This window comes from Hylobates moloch, unplaced genomic scaffold (assembly GCF_009828535.3).
Source record: "Hylobates moloch isolate HMO894 unplaced genomic scaffold, HMol_V3 SCAFFOLD_10, whole genome shotgun sequence".
Lineage (NCBI taxonomy): Eukaryota > Metazoa > Chordata > Mammalia > Primates > Hylobatidae > Hylobates > Hylobates moloch.
This window is the reverse complement of record NW_026652285.1, coordinates 100,044,364-100,065,573: the sequence shown is the minus strand read 5'-3', so window position 1 is coordinate 100,065,573 and position 21,210 is coordinate 100,044,364. Positions and strand designations below refer to the sequence as shown.

General features: G+C 56.2%; 1 protein-coding gene across 3 annotated transcripts; it reads left to right on the top strand.

Annotated features, from left to right (window-relative positions):
* The first annotated feature begins 876 nt into the window (after positions 1-876).
* AK1 (adenylate kinase 1) lies at positions 877-19,166 on the top strand. 3 transcript variants are annotated; one of them, XM_032165225.2, is made up of 7 exons: positions 877-966; positions 12,391-12,429; positions 13,967-14,002; positions 14,175-14,338; positions 15,085-15,201; positions 18,494-18,685; positions 18,928-19,166. In XM_032165225.2, the coding sequence occupies exons 2-7, from the start codon at positions 12,423-12,425 to the stop codon at positions 18,994-18,996; spliced, it is 585 nt and encodes a 194-aa protein (XP_032021116.1). In that variant the 5' UTR covers positions 877-966; positions 12,391-12,422; the 3' UTR covers positions 18,997-19,166. The 3 variants fall into 3 exon arrangements, with proteins under 3 accessions (XP_032021116.1, XP_032021115.1, XP_058301101.1); XM_032165224.2 differs by lacking the exon at positions 877-966 and adding an exon at positions 9,305-9,409; XM_058445118.1 differs by lacking the exons at positions 877-966; positions 12,391-12,429 and adding an exon at positions 13,529-13,639.
* Positions 19,167-21,210: the final 2,044 nt, after the last annotated feature.

Sequence of the window (21,210 nt, the reverse complement as noted above, 5' to 3'; positions counted from 1 at the left end):
AGAAGCTGTCTGGAGGCCCGGCCAGAGAATTTGTGGGGTTGTGGAGGTTGTGGGGGCGGTGGGGAGGTCCCAGAGGTGGGAGGCTGGCATCCAGGTCTTGGCTCTGCGTGAGCGACCTTGGACAAACCCTTCCCCCTCTCTGGGCACCCTTCTGCCCACACCAGTTTCCAGTGCGGAGTCTGAGACCCTTTCCACCTCCCCTACAAGTGCCCTCGGCTCTGTCCTCCCCGTCTGGACCCTCCCAGCCACTATCCCTTGCTGGAAGGCTCAGCTCTTTGGGGGGGTCTGGGGCGACCTCCCCACCTCCTGGAAAACTTTAGGGTATTTTTGCGCAAACTCCTCCAGGGTTGGGGGACTCTGAAGGAAACGGGACAAACCTTAAGCTGTTTTCTTAGCTCCTCAGCCAGCTGCCATTAGCTTGGCTCTTAAAGGGCCAGGCCTCCTTTTCTGCCCTCTAGCAGGGAGGTTTTCCAACTGTTGGAGGCGCCTTTGGGGCTGCCCCTTTGTCTAGAGTCACTGGGGGCTTCTGAGGGTCTCCCTCGACCCTCTGTCGTCCTGGGATGGCTGCCGGGAGCTGTATTGCCTGGGTTCTGTCCCCTGGCTCTATATCAGGCACTTTATTAAAGCTGGGCCTCAGTGGGATGTGTTTGTCTCCTGCCCTTCTGGAGCCTGGAAGGGAAGGGCTTCAGGAGGAGGCTGTGAGGCCAGAGGGACCAGATGGAGGAGGCCAGCAGCTAGCCATTGCACACTGGGGTGATGGGTGGGGGCGGTGACTGCCCCAGACTTGGTTTTGTAATGATTTGTACAGGAATAAACACGCCTACGCTCCGGCTTTGTGTCCCGTGTCTCCTGGGTCGAGCACAGCCTTCTGGTCCAGCGCTGCATGCGGCCTCAGGACCACGTCTTCCGGTTGGGGGCTCCCAGTAAAGTGATCCTCAGCTTTTTCAGCAGCCAGTGGCCAGTGAGGTGTGTATTTTGCGTCTTGAGTGGAGACCTGGGGGCTCTGGGGATGGTGGGGGCGTGTGGAGCCAGGCCCATCTGGGTTTTCCTGTCCCCACCTCACCCTGACTGTGTGACCATGGGCAAGTCACTTCGCCTCTGAGAGCCCCAATTCCTTCAAGGGCAAAAGGGGACCAGACACCACCCTCAAGGAGCTCAGGTTCCAGGAGGGAGGAGCCCCATGGTGCACTAGGAAGAATTCCCACAGAAGCTGGGAGAAGAGTTTGAGCAGTGAGTGCAGAAGGGGTGGGGGGAAAGACATCCCAGGCCACAGAGCCGGAGGTCTCTCAGCTCCTTAAGTGTCTGGGGATGTGATGGCTGGGAGCTGAGATTTCCTGCCAAACCCAGCAGGAGAGGGCCTGGCAGGACTGCAACGCTGGCAGGGATGTGGTGAGCGGTGGTCTCTGAGTTGCCGCCAGCCTCTCTGCAAAAGGGCTGTGTACTCCAGGTTGGCAGGAGGCAGGGGCTCTGTGACTCCAGAGATTACAAACTGTTTGGGCAGATAAGATGCCCTCAGGGGCGAGGCCTAACAAAGAGTGACTGTGTAAGACATGGGCAGGCAGCCTGCTGGGATCTCCCAGGGCCCCCGAGCTGCTGGGGACAGGAAAGAGAACCCTTCTGGGCACTGGGCCAGCCAGGATGGTGGTGACCGGGGCTGAGAGGCATGAATGGCACCTTGCATCTGCCTCTCAATTCATGTAGCCAATAAGCAGCCACATGCCGTGCACTGTATTAGGCACAGTTGATGAGGGCGAGAGTGTCTGGTGGGAGGAGTGGACCACAGAGAAGCCTCATGGTGGGATCCCCAGCTTCACCCAGTAGGCAGTGAGGCTACAGCACGAGGGAGCAGTGAGAGATGAGACTCCCTGGGGCCAGATGGCACAAGGCAAGGCTGTAAATGTCAGTCTGAGGGGGGCAAGAGCCTTGATCTTTCTTGCATAGAGAAGTCAAATGGGACCACAGCAGGATGGGCAGGAGGCTGACAGGTGGCATGGCCCAGGGCCCAGGGGCCGCCAGACACAGTAATGGTGGCAGTGTGGCCAGCGGGGCTGGAAAGACTGGGACTCCATGTAAAGTCTACATGGGGAGCAGAAAGCCGTGTGTGGGCATGGGGATATGGGAATATGGCAGCCATCCAACCCCATGCAAAGGCTTCTGGGAACCTGGGTCCAGGCAGAGGTTTTTGTTTTTTTTTTTTTTTTGAGACAGAGTCTCACTCTGTCACCCAGGCTGCAGTGCAGTGGTGCAATCTAGGCTCACTGCACCCTCTGCCTCCCCGGTTCAAGCGATTCTCCTGCCTCAGCCTCCTGAGTAGCCGGGATTACAGGCGTGTACCACCACGCCCAGCTAATTTTTGTATTTTTAATAGAGATGGGGTTTCACCATGTTGGTCAGGCTGGTCTCAAACTCCTGACCTCATGATCCACCCACCTTGGCCTCACAAAGTGCTGGGATTTCAGGTATGAAGGTGTGAGCCACCACATCTGGCCTTCCTTGTTTTTTGTTCTTTGTTTGTTTTTTGTTTTTTTTTTTTGAGATGGAGTCTCACTCTGTCACCCAGGCTGGAGTGCAGTGGTGCAATCTCGGCTCATTGCAACCCCTGCCTCCCCTCAGGAGTGTAAGCCAGGGTGATCTCCCACTCCTGACCTCAAGGGTTCAAGTGATTCTCTTGCCTCAGCCTCCCGAGTAGCTGGGACTACAGGCGCTTGCCACCATGCCTGGCTAATTTTTGTATTTTTAGTAGAGACAGGGTTTCAGCATGTTGCCCAGGTTGGTCTTGAACTCCTGGCCTCAAGTGATCCACCCACCTTGGCCTCCCAAAGTGCTGAGATTACAGGCGTGAGCCACCACACCCAGCCCCGGCAGAGGTTTCGAGGTAGAATTTCTCCCAGATTGCTGTGGCTCTTCTGTCTGTCCACTGGGGAGGGGGAGGTCAGTAGGAGGTGCATCAAGAGGGGGTCGGTTCCTCAGGGGGATGTTCAGTGGAGCATCAGGAGGTGGGACTCTGGTGGGCTTAGTCCCCAGCTCCTCAATCTCTCACCCCTTCAGTGGGACCCAGTGGAGACTGGCCCACTCCTTGCTAAAGTGAGCTTCCTGAAGCCCCTCTCATCATAGCCCTCTGCCCCGAAACCTTCACTGGCTCCCCATTCACTGGCCAGCTCCAAACTTACAGACTTGTCTGGCGTTTGAGGCCTTCCTGCACCTCCATCTGCACGTGCACCCCTCTCCCGGGCACCTTAGTGAGGCTGGTGCTTCCTCACCTCTGTGCAGAGGGCCTTACCCCCACCCCTCCTTGGGAGGGGGCGCCTCCCACCAGCTGCAAACCTGTGAGTGGCAGCCACTCCTCTCTGGGCTTCCTGTCCAGCTGTTTCCTGCATCCATTTGTTTCCTGCGGATGCTCAGTGGTTCACTGAGTTCAGCCCCACCAGCCAGGCTCCCTGGGGCAATCCCCAATCCCACTACGTGCTGACTGGTGGGTCCACATGTGAACTTCAGAGTGAGGAGGCCCCGGCACATCTCCTGCAACCCGCATGCCAGCTTGTTTTCAAGCCTTGGAATTTTTTTCCCTTCCCTTCCCTTCCCTTCCCTTCTTTCCTTCCCTTTTTCTCTTCCCTACCCTTCCCTTCTTCCCTTCCCCTCTTCCCTTCCTCTCTTCCCTTCCTTCTTCCCTTCCCTTCCCTTCTTCCCTTTTTCCCTTCCCTTCTCTTCCTTTTTTCCCTTCCCCTCTTCCCTTCCCTTCTTCCCTTCCCTTCTTCCCTTCCCCTCTTCCCTCCCTCTCCCCTCTTCTCTCCCCCTCTTCCCTCCCCCTCTCCCTCCCCTTTTCCCCCCCTCTTCTTCCCCTCTTCCCTCCCTTCTTCCCTTCCCTTCCCCTCTTCCCTTCCTTCTTCCCTCCCTTCCCTTTTTCCTTCCCTTCTTCCCTCTTCTTCTTCCCCTCCTTCTTCTTCCTTCTTCCCTCCTCTTTCCCCTTCCCTCTTTCCTTCCTTGTCTTCCCCTCCCCCTCTCTCCTCCCCTCCCCTCTCCTCCCCTCCCCCTTCTTCCCTTCCCTTCCTTTCCTTTCTTTCCTTTCCTTTTTAGACTGTCTTGCTCTGTCGCCCAGACTGGAGTGCAGTGGCATGATCTTGGCTCACTGTAACCTCTGCCCCCCAGGTTCAAGCAACTAGGATTACAGGCGTGCACCACCACACCAAGCTAATTTTTATATTTTTAGTAGAGGTGGGGTTTCACTTGATGGCCAGGGTGATCTCACACTCCTGACCTCAAGTGAGCTGCCCGCCTCAGCCTCCCAAAGTGCTGGGATTACGAGCATGAGCCACCGCACCTGGCTGGAATTGTTTCTTTAGCCAAAATATTTTCATTTTAATTTTGTTCCTAAATGTCACAAGCTACAAAATATTTAAAAAAATTTTTTTTTTTTTGAGACGGAGTCTCGCTCTGTCACCCAGGCTGGAGTGCAGTGGCGCAATCTCGGCTCACTGCAAGCTCCGCCTCCCGGGTTCACGCCATTCTCCTGCCTCAGCCTCTCCGAGTAGCTGGGACTACAGGCGCCCGCCACCACGCCTGGCTAATTTTTTTGTATTTTTAGTAGAGACGGGGTTTCACCATGTTAGCCAGGATGGTCTCGATCTCCTGACCTCATGATCCACCCGCCTCGGCCTCCCAAAGTGCTGGGATTACAAGCGTGAGCCACCGCACCCGGCCTAAAAAAATTTTTTTAAATTAGTTTCATTTTTATATGTTTCTGTTTTTAGATTTTTTTTATCATAAAACAAATAATACAAATGATATAAGATAGAAAGGGAGGGTATTGCCGAGTCCTAGTAGAGTATAATCTTCCAGATCTTTCCTCCATGCAATTTTTTCTTTTTCTGAGACAAGGTCATGCTCTGTGGCTCAGGCTGGAGTACACTGGTGTGATCACGGTTTACTGTAGCCTTGACCTCCTGGACTTGAGCAATCCTCCTGCCTCAGCCTCCCGAGTAGCCGGGACTACAGGCAGGCACCATGATACTTGGATAATTAAAACTTTTTTTTTTTTTTGTAGAGACAGGGTCTTGCTGTGTTGCCCAGGCTGGTCTCAAACTCCAGGGCTCAAGCAATCCTCCTGCCTCAGCCTCCCAAAGTGCTGGGATTATAGATATGAGCCATGGTGCCCAGGCTTCATGCAATTCTTTTTTCTTTCACTCTTCCAGTTTTTCTCTCCTTTTTTTTTCTTTCCTTAGGTTATACCTGGGAAATAAAATTCTGAAACGTTAATATTCCAGAATTGGTAGAAAATCCATAGTTCACATGCAAATAAAACAGATACTTAAAATTGATTTTTTAATTTTAAAAAATTATTTTATTTTAAAAATTGCGGTAAAAAGCATGTAACATAAAATTAATCATCTTAACGATTTTCACACTCTGTTTTGGATAACAGAGCTCCAAAACTTTGTCATTTTGCAGATCTGAGACTCTGTACCCATTAAACAGCAATTCTTCCTTCCTCATGCTCCCCAGCTCCTGGCAACCACCATTCTACTTTTTTTTCTATGAGTTTGATTCCTTTAGATACTTCAATGTAAAGGAATCATACAGTATTTGCCTTTTTGTGACGGGCTTATTTCATTTACATAATGTCCCCAAGATTTATTCATGTTAAAGTTTTTTTTAATATATATAAAGTAATAGACGCTTGTTGTATGGAAAAACAAAAATGCTTGGGTGGCTGGGCACTGTGGCGCACACCTGTAATCTCAGCACTTTGGGAGGCCAAGGCAGGAGGATTGCTGGAGCCCAGGAATTTTAGGCTGCGGTGAGCTATAATTTCGACATAGCATTCCAGCCTGGGCAACAAAGTGAGACCCTGTCTCTTAAAAAAATTTTAAAAAGAGTGGAGGGCTGGGTGCAGTGGCTCGCGCCTGTAATCCCAGCACTTTGGGAGGCCGAGGCAGGCGGATCACTTGAAGTCAGGAGTTCGAGACCAACCTGGCCAATATGGTGAAACCCTGTCTCTACTAAAAATACAAAAATTAGCCGGGCGTGGTGGCACGTGCCTGTAGTCCCAGCTACTGGGGGGTCTTGAGAATCGCTTGAGCCCAGGAGGCGGAGGTTGCAGTGAGCCAAGGTTGTGCCACTGCACTCCAGCCTGGGCAACAGAGCAAGTATCCATCTCAAAAAATAAATAAATAAATAAATAAATAAATAAATAAATAAATAAATAGGCAACAGAGCAAGTATCTGTCTCAAAAAATAAATAAATAAATAAATAAATAAATAAAATAATAATAATAAAATGCCAGCTGGGCGTGGTGGCTCACACCTGTAATCCTAGCACTTTGGGAGGCCAAGGCTGGCAGATCAGCTGAGGTTGGGAGTTCGAGACCAGCCAGACTAACATGGAGGAACCCCATCTCTACTAAAAATACAAGATTAGCTGAGCGTGGTGGCGCATGCCTGTAATCCCAGCTACTCAGGAAGGCTGAGGCAGGAGAATTGCTTGAACCCGGCAGGCAGAGGTTGCGACGAACGGAGATCACCCCATTACACTCCAGCCTTGGCCACAAGAGGGAAACTCCATCTCAAAAAAAAAAAGAAAGAAAGAAAAGTCTGGGGAAGCCTTTAAGTAGGAAGTGGAAGTGTCATCTCCAGCCAGGCAGTGATAGGCACACACCTGCCTTCTCTGTCCTGTTTCATTTCACCCACTCTAAGATGTTGTCAGTTTGATTGTAAGACAATGTAATTTTAACTTTGTAGAGTTAAGGTGCAAAAAAAAATAAAAAGTCTGAGAATATATTTTACACACACACACATTTGCATGTTTAGAGTCTTTTTAAAATTTACTACTTTTATTTAAAAAAAAAAAAATAGAGGCCGGGCATGGTGGCTCACGCCTGTAATCCCAGCACTTTGGGAGGCCGAGGCGGGTGGATCACGAGGTCAGGAGCTTGAGACCAGCCTGGCCAAAATGGTGAAACCTCGTCTCTACTAAAGATACAAAAAGTTAGCTGGGTGTGGTGGTGCATGGCTGTAATCCTAGCTACTCAGGAGGCTGAGGCAGGAGAATCGCTTGAACCTGGGAGGCGGAGGTTGCAGTGACCCGAGATCACACTATTGCACTCCAGTCTGGGCGACAAGGTGAAACTCCACCTCAAAAAAAAAAAAAAAAAAGACAGTGCGTCACTATGTTGCCCAGGCTGGTCTTGAACTCTTGGCCTTAAGTGATCCTCCTGTATCGGCCTCCCAAAGTACTGGGATTACAGGCATGAGCCACCGCTCCCAGCCTCAAGTCATTTTTATGCAGGTGGGATCAGAAGAGTGCAGTGGGGCTTTTTGCCTATTTCTTTTTTTTTTTTTTTTTGAGACAGAGTTTCGCTCTTATTGCCCTGTTGCCCAGTCTGGAGTGCGGAGTGCAATGGCATGATCTCGGCTCACCGCAACCTCCGCCTCCTGGGTTCAAGCTATTCTCCTGCCTCAGCCTCCCTAGTAGCTGGGATTACAGGCATGCGCCACCACGCCTGGTTAATTTTTGTATTTTTAGTAGAGATGCGGTTTCACGATGTTGACTAGGCTGGTCTCGAACTCCTGACCTCAGGCGATCCACCCGCCTCAGGCTCCCAAAGTGCTGGGATTACAGGCGTGAGCCACCGCGCCTGGCCTTTTTGCCTATTTCTTACCAATGCTATGGGTGTCTGAAGCCTCTTGTCCCATTAACCACAAACAACTTGGACTTCCTTTCTCACTCAGACCCTATGGGAAAGTTGCCAACTCCTCACCCACCCTGGCTGTGCCATCATCCCAGTGAGTCCCTGCTGGCACTTTAAAACCTTCCTATGCAAATTTGTGCCCACATGTTTCCTTGAAACAAATTTCTTAAAAGTAGAAGGACGCATTTGAAGACTGTGTGTGTGTGTGTGTGTGTGTGTGTGTGTGTGTGTGTGTGTGTGTTTTATTTTTAGAGACGGGATCTCGTTATGTTTCCCAGGCTGGTCTCAGAATTCCTGGGCTCAAGTAAGCTCAAGTGATCCTCCCACCTCGTCCTCCCGAAGTGCTGGGGTTAACAGGAGTGACCATCATGCCCAGTCCATTTGAAATTTTGATTTACTTTGTCAATTGCTTTCCCCAAAGGTACCAATGCACACACCCTTGAGAGGGCCTTTCAAACAGCTTCTAATGCAGAATCTCTGACCCCACTGCACCTGCTCCCCCACAGATGGGGAAACTAAGGTCCCAAGAAATAAGGACTTATCTGACATCACAGGTAGCAGAGACCCAGGCTTCCTGGTCTCCTGGCTGCTGTGGTTGCTAAGGCACCACCACTGAAGGTGGTCTCAATCTCCTGGTAGTCTTACTCTCTTGCATAAATACCTTCTATGGTTCCCTAGGGCCTATAATACAAATTCCAAATTCAACCCACCTCACCATCTGGGGCTGCTGCCTGGGCTGCCATCCCTGCCCGGCTACATCACTGAGCACCTACTACTATGTGCCAGTGCCCCTGCAAAACGCTGGATAAACACGTGGCTTTCTACCAGGGAACCTCGCGCAAGGTATTTGACATGCTTGCCTCCCGTTCCTCTGCTTTGTCTAAGGATTCACAGATGCGGCTGGAGTCTGCTACTTAGCACAGTGAGTGCTCATTCTGGGAGCTATTCTTCTTATCAAGACCGCAAATCCCCCCTCTAGCTATCCACAGCCTTCTGAATGTCCCATATCCTAGCCGTCACTCATTGGGATGAGTGAGCTGCCCGGCAGCTCCAGGGGAGCAGGGCTGGTTTTCTATAATCTTCTACCTTACTGGGTGGTCTTTGGGGTCCTAGGGGGTTCCAGTCCCAGAGGAGCTCGAAGGGTCCCTCCCAACAGGGGAAGAGGAGTCCCAGGTGGGTCTCGGCCAGGGCCTCTGGGCAGGCTCTGAGGGCGGGCTTGGGGACTGTGGCCAACAAAGGCCCTGAGTGCATGCCTCACTCCCCTCGCTCCCTGGTCTGGCCTCTCTCTGGCACCAATGCACTGTGGGATTTTGCGCAAAGAGCCGCTCTTCTCTGAGCCTCAGTTTCTCCAGTTATCATAGGGAAAGCCTGGCCTTGTACCCTGGAGTGTACCTTGAGCACAGTGGGGGTACCGCAATGGAAAACTCTTGGCAAACTGTAAAGTGTAGTTCGCGCGTGTGGGCACAGCCACCTGGGGGTGCACGGTGCGGGGCACACGGTGCCGGGTGCGGTGTCGCCGCGCACCCGGGCTCGGGCTCGGTCCCGCCCCGCTTCCCGGTCTCTGGTCCGCTCTCCCTCCCTTCTTCCCGCCCTCCCTGCCTTCGGGAACGCCGGCTCCCGGCATGCCGCGCGCTGACAGCCTTATAAATAGTCGCCTTTGCCGGCGGCCGCGAGGACGGGCAGGGCACGCACTGGCCCCGGCGCCCACCCGCACCCCTCCCCAGGTCAGTGCGTGCCCGCGCGTGTCCGGGGGGTGCCTCCGCGGGGAGGGGCAGCGGCACCGGGGGAGGGCGGGGGCGTGCTGGTGCGGGGCTCCCTGGGGTCTGTGCGGCTGTGTATCCGTGGTTGTGATCCGTGTGTGTTTGCGTGGCCGTGTTCCCCGGGCGCTGGGGATCTGTGCCTCGCTGCCTGTGCCTTTGTGGATCCGTGCGTGTGTGTGCGTGTGCGTTTGTGTGTGTTGCAGCCCCTTCCAGCCTCTGAGATAGTCACCCCTTTGTTCCGCCTGGCACTCCTGGGGCTCCAGGTCACTGCCCTTGGCATGTCCCAGCTGGGGCCCAGAGAGGGAGAGCTGTGGCCTGGCTCCCTGCCCCAGAGGACCTGGACAGGGGCAGCCTCTGTGCTCCGTAGGGCTATCCTGTCACACCACTTCTAGTGCTGGGTGCATTGGAGAACACCCCCTGGATGCTCAGAGCTTGCCCTAGCCTCCTGACCGGAGCCCCAAGGCCAGCACTTGGGGCCTTCCCATAGCACTACTCAGTGGCCACCTGGTACTCCTCAGCAGCAGCAGGACAGGCCCAGAGAGGGGACACCAACTGCCCAAGGTCACACAGCTGAGTGATGGAGCTGGGATTCGAACCCTAGTCAGTTGCCACCCACTGGGAACCGACTAGGTTGGGTCAGAAGCTGGGAGACCTGGGCTTGCCTTGGCCTTGCCTTGTGATTGGGGTTAACTCACTGTCCCTCTGGGCTTCGGCCCCACAGGCCCCTTAGCAGACCATCCAGTCATATTAGGAGTGGCTGGGGCCTTGACCCAGGGGCCTTATAAGGCCTGGGTGCTTAGCCCGTAACTCAACTCCATCCTAGACCCCTGTCCTCTGTGAGGCCTCCTCACGACCCAAGTTATTTTGGATCAAGGAAGTGGCAGGTGCCAGCAGGGCGGAGGGGCTTAGATTACCAGGAGGGGGGCGGGGCAGGGCGGGGTCGAGGCCACTTCTCAGGGCTTCACTGTGGTTGTCCCTGGCCCAGGACGCTCCCCCTCCCATGGGCAGCTGCTGAGGGGCACCTGGCAGCTCCTACCCCCGCTGAAGCACACTCGGCAGGAAAAGTGGCTGCCACTCCTGCCTGGGGCAGCAGGGGCATCAGCAAAGCCACTTCAGCTCCTACTAGGTCCCAGGCCCAGAGTAGCAAAAACTCAGGGCCAAGTTGGACCCTAGCTGGCCCTCGAGCCAGTCTGTCCTCCTCCCCATGCCTCAGTTTCCTCCCAAGACGGCAGTGAGGGTGGAATGAGCCTCCCCAGCCCTGCGTTCAGCCCATGCCAGGCCCAGTCATTGGGACCCCAGGCCCGCAGCACAGAAGAGGGCCCCAGTACAGCGTGGTTGTGCAGTGCAGGGCAGGTTTCCAGGAGGCACCTGCCAGTGTGGGAGTGGAGGGCAGAATCCAGGAAGGCTTCCTGAAGGAGGTGGCACCTGAGCTGAGTCCCACACAATAGCAAGGTGGGGAAAGGCATCCAGGCATTGGGTACAACATCTGCCAGTGGCAGCTGATAGGGTTGCAGAGGGCAGCAGAGGTCAGCTCACCGAGACCTATCCACTATGTCTAGGGGCCCAGGCTTTGTCTGGGAGCCAAGAGGGCCACACATGCAAGGTTGTAAGGGGGTGTGTGATGTGGTCTGATACTTGCCAGAGAGAATCCTGCAAATTGCCTGGCAGGGTGTGGAGGCTTCGAGTCCCATGTGGAGGCGGGGGCAGTGGCCCAGGCCCCTTGCTTAGCACAGGACATAGTGGTGAGGAGACAGATGGAGAGAGCCCGGGGAGGGGAGGGTTGGGCAGTGGGTGTGCAGGGCTGTGGAGAGGAGAGGAGAGCCTTCACACTGACTCAGCCTGTGGCTTGGCCGTGAGGGCCTGGAGCTGGGAATTGGGGAGGGCTGTTCAGAGCCTGAGAAGCCTGTGGAGCTTCTGGGGCCTGTCTGGTGGGCATGGATGTCTGGGGCTGGGGAGAGAGGCCTGGGCTGCCTGCACAGGGATGGGGGTCCTTGGAGCCTGAAGCCAAGTAGAGAGGGTGGTGTGGGTGCCTTGGGTGGAGGTCCCGGTGCGGGTGGGGTCGCTGGCTGGAGGTCAAGGCTGGAGGGGAGTGTGGCTGTGGTGGTCGCGAGTGGCCTTGGGGAGGGCTGGTGGCTGGGAGTGAAGAAGTCGAGGCCAAAGGTGTCCAGAGGGCAGTTCTGAGACAGGGGGGCGAGCGGGGGGAGGTCCTGGGGGCTGTGGCAGCACAGGGTGGGGTCGCAGGCGTGATTGGTCTCATGGGCAGGCTGAGGGCAAGGTGGGGGCAGTAAAGCCAGGTCCTCAAAGGGTGGGGGTGCAGGGGCCATGTGTGGGGCTGGGTGCTGGGCCTGTAGAAGTGAAGAGCCTGGGACCGCCTCACTTTGACAACTGTAAAGGGCTGTGTTCATGCGAGCGGCTCCTGTAGATTCCTCCACCCCAGGCCTCTGTGTCCCTTAGAGGATCCCCATCCAAACCTCATCCCAGACACACATAGTTCCTGGCCACCTCCCGCCTCCTGGCAGCTTCCCTCTGGCCCTGGGGAACGTCGTCAAGGTGTCTGGGCAGACGCTGGCCCCGTGCCCTGTTTTCTGGGATTTTCGAGGGGAGCAGCTCTGCAGTTGTGTGGCCGCTGTTTATGCCCCTCGGTGCCATCCTCACCGTCCCAGCCCCTCCAGCGGGAACCCAGGTGGATGGGAGGCGGCTACTGCCCTTCTGTGACAGGTGAGGCCATGGACGCCAGAGAGGAAAGGTGACTTTTCCAAGGTCACTTTCCCAAGATTGCTTTCTCAGGGAAGGGGTCCTGGGCCTTCCCTATCCCCAGCAGCCCCCTCTGCCCTCAGACTGCATGTCGGGCCTGGCACACACCAGTTGCCTTGGGTGTGGCTTAGCGGAAGGTGAGTCAGGGTGAGGAGGAAAATCCCTCCCCAACCTGTGCCCTTCTCTTGCAGAGCACTGACACGGCTCCCGGGACCTCGGCAGGATGGAAGGTATGAGCCTCCTCTCCTTTTGCCCATTGCCTGGGCCTCAGTGTGCCTGACTATTAAGGGGGTACACTCAGGGAGACATTCTGGGAGGGGTTGGAGGAGGCTCTGGGGCTGCCAGAGGGGGCCTGGCTGGGAGCCTCCAGTATCCTCCTCTGGCCTCTCATGGGATGTGCCAGCTCCAAGATTAATTTTAGAAGTGACGAGGCCTCCCCAAGGCTTCTGAGGGCCCCAGCGCACACCCCCTATGCTGGATTTATAGAGCTGAGACCCTGCCCCATGGAGAGGCCACAGATACACAAAACACCAGGTCTAATGAGGACAAGGCAAGTCCCCGTACCTCCCTGGGACTCAGTTTCCCTATCATCCAGTGAGGGTGGGCCTTGAGGAAGTCTTGGACCCTCCTGGTTCCTGTGGGCTGGGACTTGGAGACACGGGCAGGCAGAGAGTCCAGAACGGGCCCGCCCTCAGCTGCTGGCAGCACCATCCGTCCAGTCCCTGGCACTGTGCCTTGGCCTGGGCAGCTCTTAAAGACGCTCGGCGGGCCTGCTGCTGCTGCTGCTGCCTGAGCTCCAAATATCAACAGCCACAGGGCTGCGGCCACCCCACCCCCGGGACAGGAGCCCACAGGATGAGCCCTTCCTGCCAGCTCCTGTAGGGCTCCAGCCTCATGGCTGGGAGGGCCCCTGGGAGCCGCCCAGCCCACCTCCTCCCTAGGGAAGGGGCAGAGAACCAGAGAGAGGCAGGCCTTTCCTAAGTCACACAGCAAGGTGGGATACAGCCTGGTCCTCTATTTCCCTGGGAAGCGGGGGATCCTGAAAGCCCGTGGGGGGAGCTTGGGTTCCGGTTTTGGTTCTGACATCCCTTGAGCAGGCCCTGCCTCTCTCGAGGTCAGTTTCCCTCTGCCCAGTGGGGCTGTGGCCTTGCTGGGATCTAACAGCAGGCGGGACGAGACAGAGGTTGGAGCCAAGCTCACCGCCCTCTCTGGGCAAGAGTTCCACATGCCCACCACAGCCCTCCACCCCAGCAACCATCTCCATGGCAACATATGTTGTGGTTGCTAAGCCCACATTGGCACTGCCGGGGTAGGTGGGTCATGGGCTGGCCCAGGGCCTGAGAGGGGAAGGGCAGGGCACATAGGAGACACGGCAGGACGGGACCATGGGCTGCTGCTCCTCCAGTGACCCCCGCAGAGAAGACGATCTGAGGGCCAGAGGTGACCAGCCCCTGGGGTCCAGGCACCCACAGGGAGGCGCCATGAGGGCTGGCGGACCAGCCCGCTGGCTGTGCGGAGAGTACTTAGCCTTTAGGCTTTTGCCTCTGCCCGTCTGCCTGGAGCGCCCTCCCTTCCCTGACCTCTCCCAGGCTGCAAGCTCACTCACATCCCTGCTCACTCTGGGCTGTGACTTGTCTGCCTCCGACAGGAGCGCCAGCGGTGTCTGTCCCTCTGCCTGGGGCCCAGCACAGGCCTGGGACTCCAAAGGTGCCTCTGGCTGCAGGTCCAGTGAGTGACTGAGCCCTGCTCCCCTTTTCTCTTCCACAGAGAAGCTGAAGAAAACCAAGATCATCTTTGTGGTGGGTGAGTTGCGGGCAGGCGGGCAGTGCAGCAAGGGTCTTCACTGGCACTGGAGGGAGCCTGGGCCTGGGGCTGCACCCTGGGCTCTGCCCCTCCCTCTCTGGGAGACCCTGGCAGCCCCTGTCCCTCCTGGGACCCTGTGTCTCGGGGTTTATGAATGGGCGGGCATTTGCAGGTGGGCCTGGCTCAGGGAAGGGCACCCAGTGTGAGAAGATCGTGCAGAAGTATGGCTACACCCACCTCTCCACCGGGGACCTCCTGCGGGCCGAGGTCAGCTCAGGCTCGGCCAGGGGCAAGAAACTGTCGGAAATCATGGAGAAGGGGCAGCTGGTTCCGCTGGTGAGTGGGCCCTGGCGGAGTGAGGGGCAGGGGATGACAGTAGCCCTGAGTGGCTGTCCCACCAGCAGCAAAGCCCACAACGCACAGGCCAAGCTGACCGTAACAGCCCCCGGCTCCAAACCCTTCTGTGGTTCCCCATTGCCCTGGACAGAAAGTTCCTTCCAGAAGCTCCTAAGACCTTGCAGGACCCTGCCCTGCCCCTCACTCTCCCCCTTCCCTCCATCCTTCAGCCACCCTGGCGTCTGTCCCCCCAAACCAGCCATACTCCTTCCAGCCTGGAATATTCTTTCCTCTTCGGCTTTCAGACTTCCCTAACTCCCCAGATTTGGCCTAAGACCCCCCCAATTTTCTACTCCAGAAGCCCCACTTCTCTGCCCGTACAACCTGTGCCACACTTGGAAATGGAGAAATCATCTGTGGAATGTGTCTGTCCCCTCACCAGCCCCTGAGCTCCCCAGGGCAGGGAAGGCCTAATTGGCCCATGGCTGTGTCCTCGGGACCCAGGACAGCACCTGGCTGGAAGGAAGGGCTCAGTGAATACTGTCGAGTGAATGCATCATTCATTCATTCATTCACTCAGTCCAGGTCTCCACAATTCCGAGGAGGCTTCCTGGAGGGGGAGGCTTGTTTGGGACATTTGTGTTGGGGAGAGGGCATTTCAGGTGGCAGGAGCAGCATGAGCAGAGGCCAGGAGAAGGGATGGGGAGGAGAGGCTCATGGTCCCTTCCTCCTTTGCTGTGCCTCAGGAGACAGTGTTGGACATGCTCCGGGATGCCATGGTGGCCAAAGTCGATACTTCCAAAGGCTTCCTGATTGATGGCTACCCACGGGAGGTACAGCAAGGAGAAGAGTTTGAGCGACGGGTAAGGCACTGACCCGAGAGGGGATCCTGGTGGGCTGGGGCAGGATAAGACTCCCATCCCCATGGGCGGGCCTGCAGGGGCTGTGATGCAGGTCAGAGTTCTGAGCAGAGGCTGATTCATGGAGTGTGGGTGAGGAGGAAAACCAGGAAGACTTTCTGGAAGTGTAGAAGAAAATGTGTAGAAGGGGAAGCGCCAGGCAGGGGAGTTCCCAGACCTGGGCTCAGATTCCAGCTCAACGGCTTGAGATCTTGGGCCAGTTATTCTGCCTCCTGAACCTCAGTTTTCCCATCTGCAAAATGCAGGCAGTGGGGGGGACCAGGTCACAGCTGCCTTAAGGGGCAGGGTGGGGACTGGAGAGGATGCACCCTTCAAGTGTGGGCCTTGGCTCCCCGTAAACACACAAAGAGGCAGGGAACAGAATTGGCAGGGCTGGAAAGGCCAGGCCAGTGTGGGGAGAACAGAATATGTGGGCAGGGCGACAAGGGAAGTTCCAGCCTGGCTGGAGGCTGCAAATGCCATGGAGGGACAACAGTCTCCTTCCAGGGGTCATGAGGAGCCTGGCCAGAAAGAGCAGGCCTGGAAAATGATGGCCCTGAGCTTCCTAGCACGAGCATCCTGCAGACACACCTTCCCCAGGACGGGGCACCCCCCTACACACACACACACACACGTGGACACTTGCACATACACGTGCACAAGGCCCACAAGTTCATACACACAAGGCCAGGGGCTTGTGCACGCATGCACACACACGGCAGTGGATGCTGCACTCCTGCACATGCATGACACGGATGTAGCACACATATGCAGGGATGCACACGTGCTCACACACGTGGCCCTGTGCACACACATACACTTTTACCTCGGTGTCACAAGTCTGTATGGGAGAAACAAACGGGACTGCAAGGGCCTAGGAGGGAGAGGTCGGCAAGGGCTAGGGGGAGCCTAACCAGCATCCTGGTGGGCTAGGGCAGGATAAGACTACCATCCCCATGCCCCATTCCCATGCCCCGTCTCCGTGGGGCCTTCTGGGCTTCCGTAGCTTCCAGCCTCATCTGGGGGTAGGAGGCCATATTTTCTGACCTGTGAGTGGCTGCAAGACCTCGGGAAAGTGTCTACCCCACTCTGCCCCTCACCTTCCCTATCTGAATTGGGGGTTAGCTGGATTCCTTCAGACCTCAGACCCCTGACCCTGTGTCAGGTGCCACAGTTCTGAAGGATGTCCTGGCCTGCTCACACATACCAGCTGTGTGGTATCACCTGTGATCCTCAGGGCCACATCTAGAAAATAGAATTAATGAAAGTCGGCCAGGTGCGGTGGCTCACGCCTGAGATCCTGGCACTTTGGGAGGCCAAAAAGGGCGGATCACTTGAGGTCAGGAGTTCAAAACCAGCCTGGCCAACATGGCGAAAACTCATGTACTAAAAATACAAAAATTAGCCAAGCGTGGTGGCGGGCGCCTGTAATCCCAGCTACTCAGGAGGCCGAGACACGAGAATCACTTGAACCCGGCTGCACAGAGGTTGCAGTGAGCCAAGATCATGCCACTGCACTCAAGCCTGAATGACAGAATGAGACTCCGTCTCAAAAAAAAAAAAAAAAAAGTCCCCACCCTTCCAGGGCTGTTGTAGGTGCCGCTGAGGGCCGCAGGCTCAGCCCTGGTCCCATCCCTGCTGTGGCCTCCAGGGGTCCGGGCAGCTGGTCTTCTTGGCTGTGGACACCAGGGGGCGCCAGGGCTTCACCGAAGGAGGGAGGGTCAGCCTCGAAGTGTGGCCGGCTCACACCCAGAGCTTTTCTGGAGACTGGCAGTGCCCGTTGTGGACTCCCCGGGCTAAATGCCCATTGTCCTGACAGGGAGACTGAGGCCCCACAGCCAGAATCTCAAGCCCAGAGGCTCAGCTGGTTCTCCCAGATTTACCACCTCTGCTGGGGGCGTATAAAGAGCCTACTCTGCTTGGTCCTGGAGACCCAGATGAACCAGAGACTGTGAGTCTGTGCCCTGGAGGAGCTCAGCAGCTGATGGATGATGATGGGGGCGGGTGGCCTTGAAGTTGAGGTCAGACTGCTGCATCCAGACCCAGCCTCTGCCCCCATGGTAATCTGTAAGATAGAAGCAGCTGCTGGATGGTGTGGGGTCATCTCCCTGAAGGCAGCTGACGCTGTCACCCTGAATCCTTAACTACGCAGGAGCTAGGGATGAGTGCTAGGATGGGTATCACAGGCGAGGACAAAGGGCTTGCCCCAGGTCACACAGCTGGACAGAGGCAGGGGTGAACCTGGATCCAGGTCAGTCTGATGCCGGAGGTCAGGCTGCTTCTCGCCTCTGTCCAGCTGTGTGGCCTTGGACAAGCCTCTTGGTCACACAGCTAGACAGAGGCACGAAACAGCCTGACCTGAGAGGCAGTGCCCCAAGGCCCTGACAGGGGTCCAGGGCCAAAGCTGTGCTGAAACCCTTGGGGGCTGGCCCAGGCAGTTGGAAGCAGGAGACAGGGCTTGAGGGTCCCAATCCCATTCCTAAAGCTGTGGCAGTCATGGGTGACTCTGGGGTGGCTCTGCCTTCCCAGCCAGGCAGCTGTGGTGGCCTGATTGAGCGAGGCAGGGGCTGCAGAGCCTTATTACTCTTGCCTTTCCAAGACGTCCCATGGATGACATGGATGACATGCTGTTCCAATGACACAGACATTGCTCAGAACTCCCCAGAACTCAGCAGCCGCTCACCCCTTCCCTCATCCCTTATTCCTTTGTCAAAGGACCCCAAAATTGTGAGACAGGTGACTCCCTGCCCTCAGGGGCCCTTGGGAGACCTGCTCAAGGAAAGATAAAGGCGCTGGAAGAGCCTGTTCCAGGAGGCTGGGAGTACTGGGGGGCAGGGGGTGGCATCGGAAAGACTGCCCTGAAGAAGTGAGCTTCGAGCTGAAACCTGATGCTTGGTATTGAGGTGAAGGCGAGTTAGGATCAGGCTCGGGGGAGAGGGCTCCTAGCAGAGGGAACAGCATGAGCACAGGTCTGGCATGGAAGGAGGTTGATGAGAGCCTAGAACAGAGAGAGTCAGGCTCTCTAAGTCTGGCAAGTAGTGTGGACTTTCTCCTGAGGGCACTGGGGAGCCATGGTAGAGGTTTGAGCAGGGGAGTGGCAGGGAAGATTGGTTTTAGGAAGGTCTTTCAGGCTGCCTTGGGGAAGGGATTGAAGGTCTGAGGGGGTATCTATTGGGGCTTCATAGATGGGAAGATGGGGGGGAGATGGCCCTAGGGGACAGGAATGGGGTCCCTGTGACATGGTACCCGCCTGCAGATTGGACAGCCCACACTGCTGCTGTATGTGGACGCAGGCCCTGAGACCATGACCCAGCGGCTCTTGAAACGTGGAGAGACCAGCGGGCGTGTGGACGACAATGAGGAGACCATCAAAAAGCGGCTGGAGACCTATTACAAGGCCACAGAACCCGTCATCGCCTTCTATGAGAAACGTGGCATTGTGCGCAAGGTGGGCCCCCACGGGCCCAGGGGGAGCTCCAGGAAAAACAGATTCCTATGTGGCTCAGCCTCAGCTCACTGTGTGGCCTAGGGCAGCCCCTCTCTGGGCGTTGGTTTCCCCACTGGTTCAATGAGGGCCTGCTGTCAATTAGGTTGGGCTCGGGGAGGCAGGCCTGGCCTCTGGGGCCTGCCATGGTGAGGCCCACCCCGCTCCACCTGGTGACTCAGCCCTCACGGCCCATCTCCCCACAGGTCAATGCCGAGGGCTCCGTGGACAGTGTCTTCTCCCAGGTCTGCACCCACCTGGACGCCCTAAAGTAGCAACGCTGGAGCTGCTTCCCCAGCTCAGAGCCCCGCCCCACCCCTGTCCTGATTCGAGTTCCTCCTGGCCTGAGCGCAGCGCCTCCACCCTGCCCGGCTGAGCACAGACGGAGGAAGCCGCTTATCCTGTTTTCATGGACAGCTGAGCACTAAAGGAATTTCTAAGGACATTTGGTTTTACTGCTTTTTCTCTGCTTCCAGTTGGAGTTGATTCATGTGCTTGTGCCCACCTGGCCGGGAGTCCCCAGCCCTTCAACTCTCCGTTCCTCCTCAGCCTCCCTTTGCCAGCCACCCCTCGTCTAGCTCTGGTGGGAGGCCCAGGGCCCTTCCTTGCACAGGGCATGTCTGGCCTGAGGACCTGGCGCTGAGTGGCCGGGCCCCTGCTCGGAGGGGCTCATGTTCAGGCAGAACCAGTCCCAGCCTGGGCTCCTCTGCATCTTGCCCTGTGGCCTTGGCCCTGACCCCCATTGCTCTGAGCATATGTTCCATGCCAGGGCCTGGACTGCACAGGCAGCAAGGTCATGGGCTGAGTGGGGCTTCTTGGGCAGTTGGGGCGGCCCACGCCAGCCGGCCCAGTGGGCAGTGAATTGGCTTCCTTGACGCAAGAGGCTCTGAGGGTCTGAAAAGGGCATCTCAATGGCATGGGTGGGTGGGGAGTCATGTCACTGAAGTTGAATGGGGGAGGCCCAACAAGGTGGCTCATGCCTGTAATCCCAGTACTTTGGGAAGCTCAGGCAGGAGGATCACCTGAGGTCAGGAGTTCGACAGCAGCCTGGCCAACATAGCAAAACCCCTTATCTACTAAAAATACAAAAATTAGCCGGGCATGGTGGCATGTGCCTGTATTCCTAGCTCCTCATGAGGCTGAGGCAGGAGAATCACTTGAACCCGAGAGGTGGAGGTTGCAGTGAGCCAAGATTGCGCCACTGCACTCCAGCCTGGGTGACAGAGCGAGACTCCATCTCAAAAAAAAAAAAAAGAAAGAAAAATTGAATTGCGGGGGTCATGGTCAGGGGTGAGACCTGAAGGACCTCCCCCTGTGTGGCCCTGGACTCAGCCCACCCTCTCTGAGCTGTTTCCAATTCTAAAACAGACTCAATGTCCCCTCACTCCCACCTCAAGGTCAGGATGAGAACACACTGAGTGAGGAGTGTACGCTGTCCATTGCCACGGCCATGAGGGCTGGAGACCAGAACAGCCTGGCCCGAAGCGTGCAGGGCCCCGGATGACTGGGGGACACCCCAGAATCCCCTGGGGAGAACCCTTCCTGCGCGCTTTCGTTTTTTGACCTCATCACTGAGAAAGGCTCAATTTGGTGCTCACGTGTCCTTAACACCTGATCTGGCCCAAGATGGGCTCCCTTTAAAGCCAAGAGAGCCTCTGTGGACCCCGCCTGCCCGAATGAAATCCAAACAGTTGGGGCTGTTCATGGCAAGTGGGGATGGTTTTTCATTTCCATTGGTTATTTAAAGTTTCCTTTAAAATAAACGATTTTAAGTTATAAAAGGTGAATCTATTGAAAGAAGAACATGAAAGAAAGAAACAGGAGTTCAGCAGAGCTAGCAGAAGACAGGCATGTGGGGGAGCCATCCTGTCCCAGGAGGGTACAGGAGGGTAGGGGCTGTGTGGAGGCCTCTGCAGCTGGTCCTCAGTTTTCCGCATCGGCAGCGTGGGGCATGCAGGGACGCCTCAGGCTCCAGGTCCTGGGTCCTGCATCTGTCAAACCAGACTCACACACGTACACGCACACACACATGCACTCACACATACACACTGACCCACACACTTGCACTCCCACTCACACACATGCACACGCATGCACACACACATTCACATTTACACGCATGTGCACACAAACCACTGACATTCATACACACATCCACACACATTTACACAGTCACCCACATGCACTCACACTGACCCACACATTTGCACTCCCACTTCCACACTCACACAAATACACTCGCATGCACACACATTCACACACATTTACACACTCAGTCACCCACACACTTGCACTCCCACTCCCACACACAAACACACTTGCACACACATTCACACACATTTACACATGCACACGTTCACACACGTGCACACACAAACCACTCACATTCACACACACATCTGCACACTCACACAGTCATGCAGTGCACACACCACACACGTGCACACAAACCACTCACACACATTCACTCTTACACGCACACACACTGT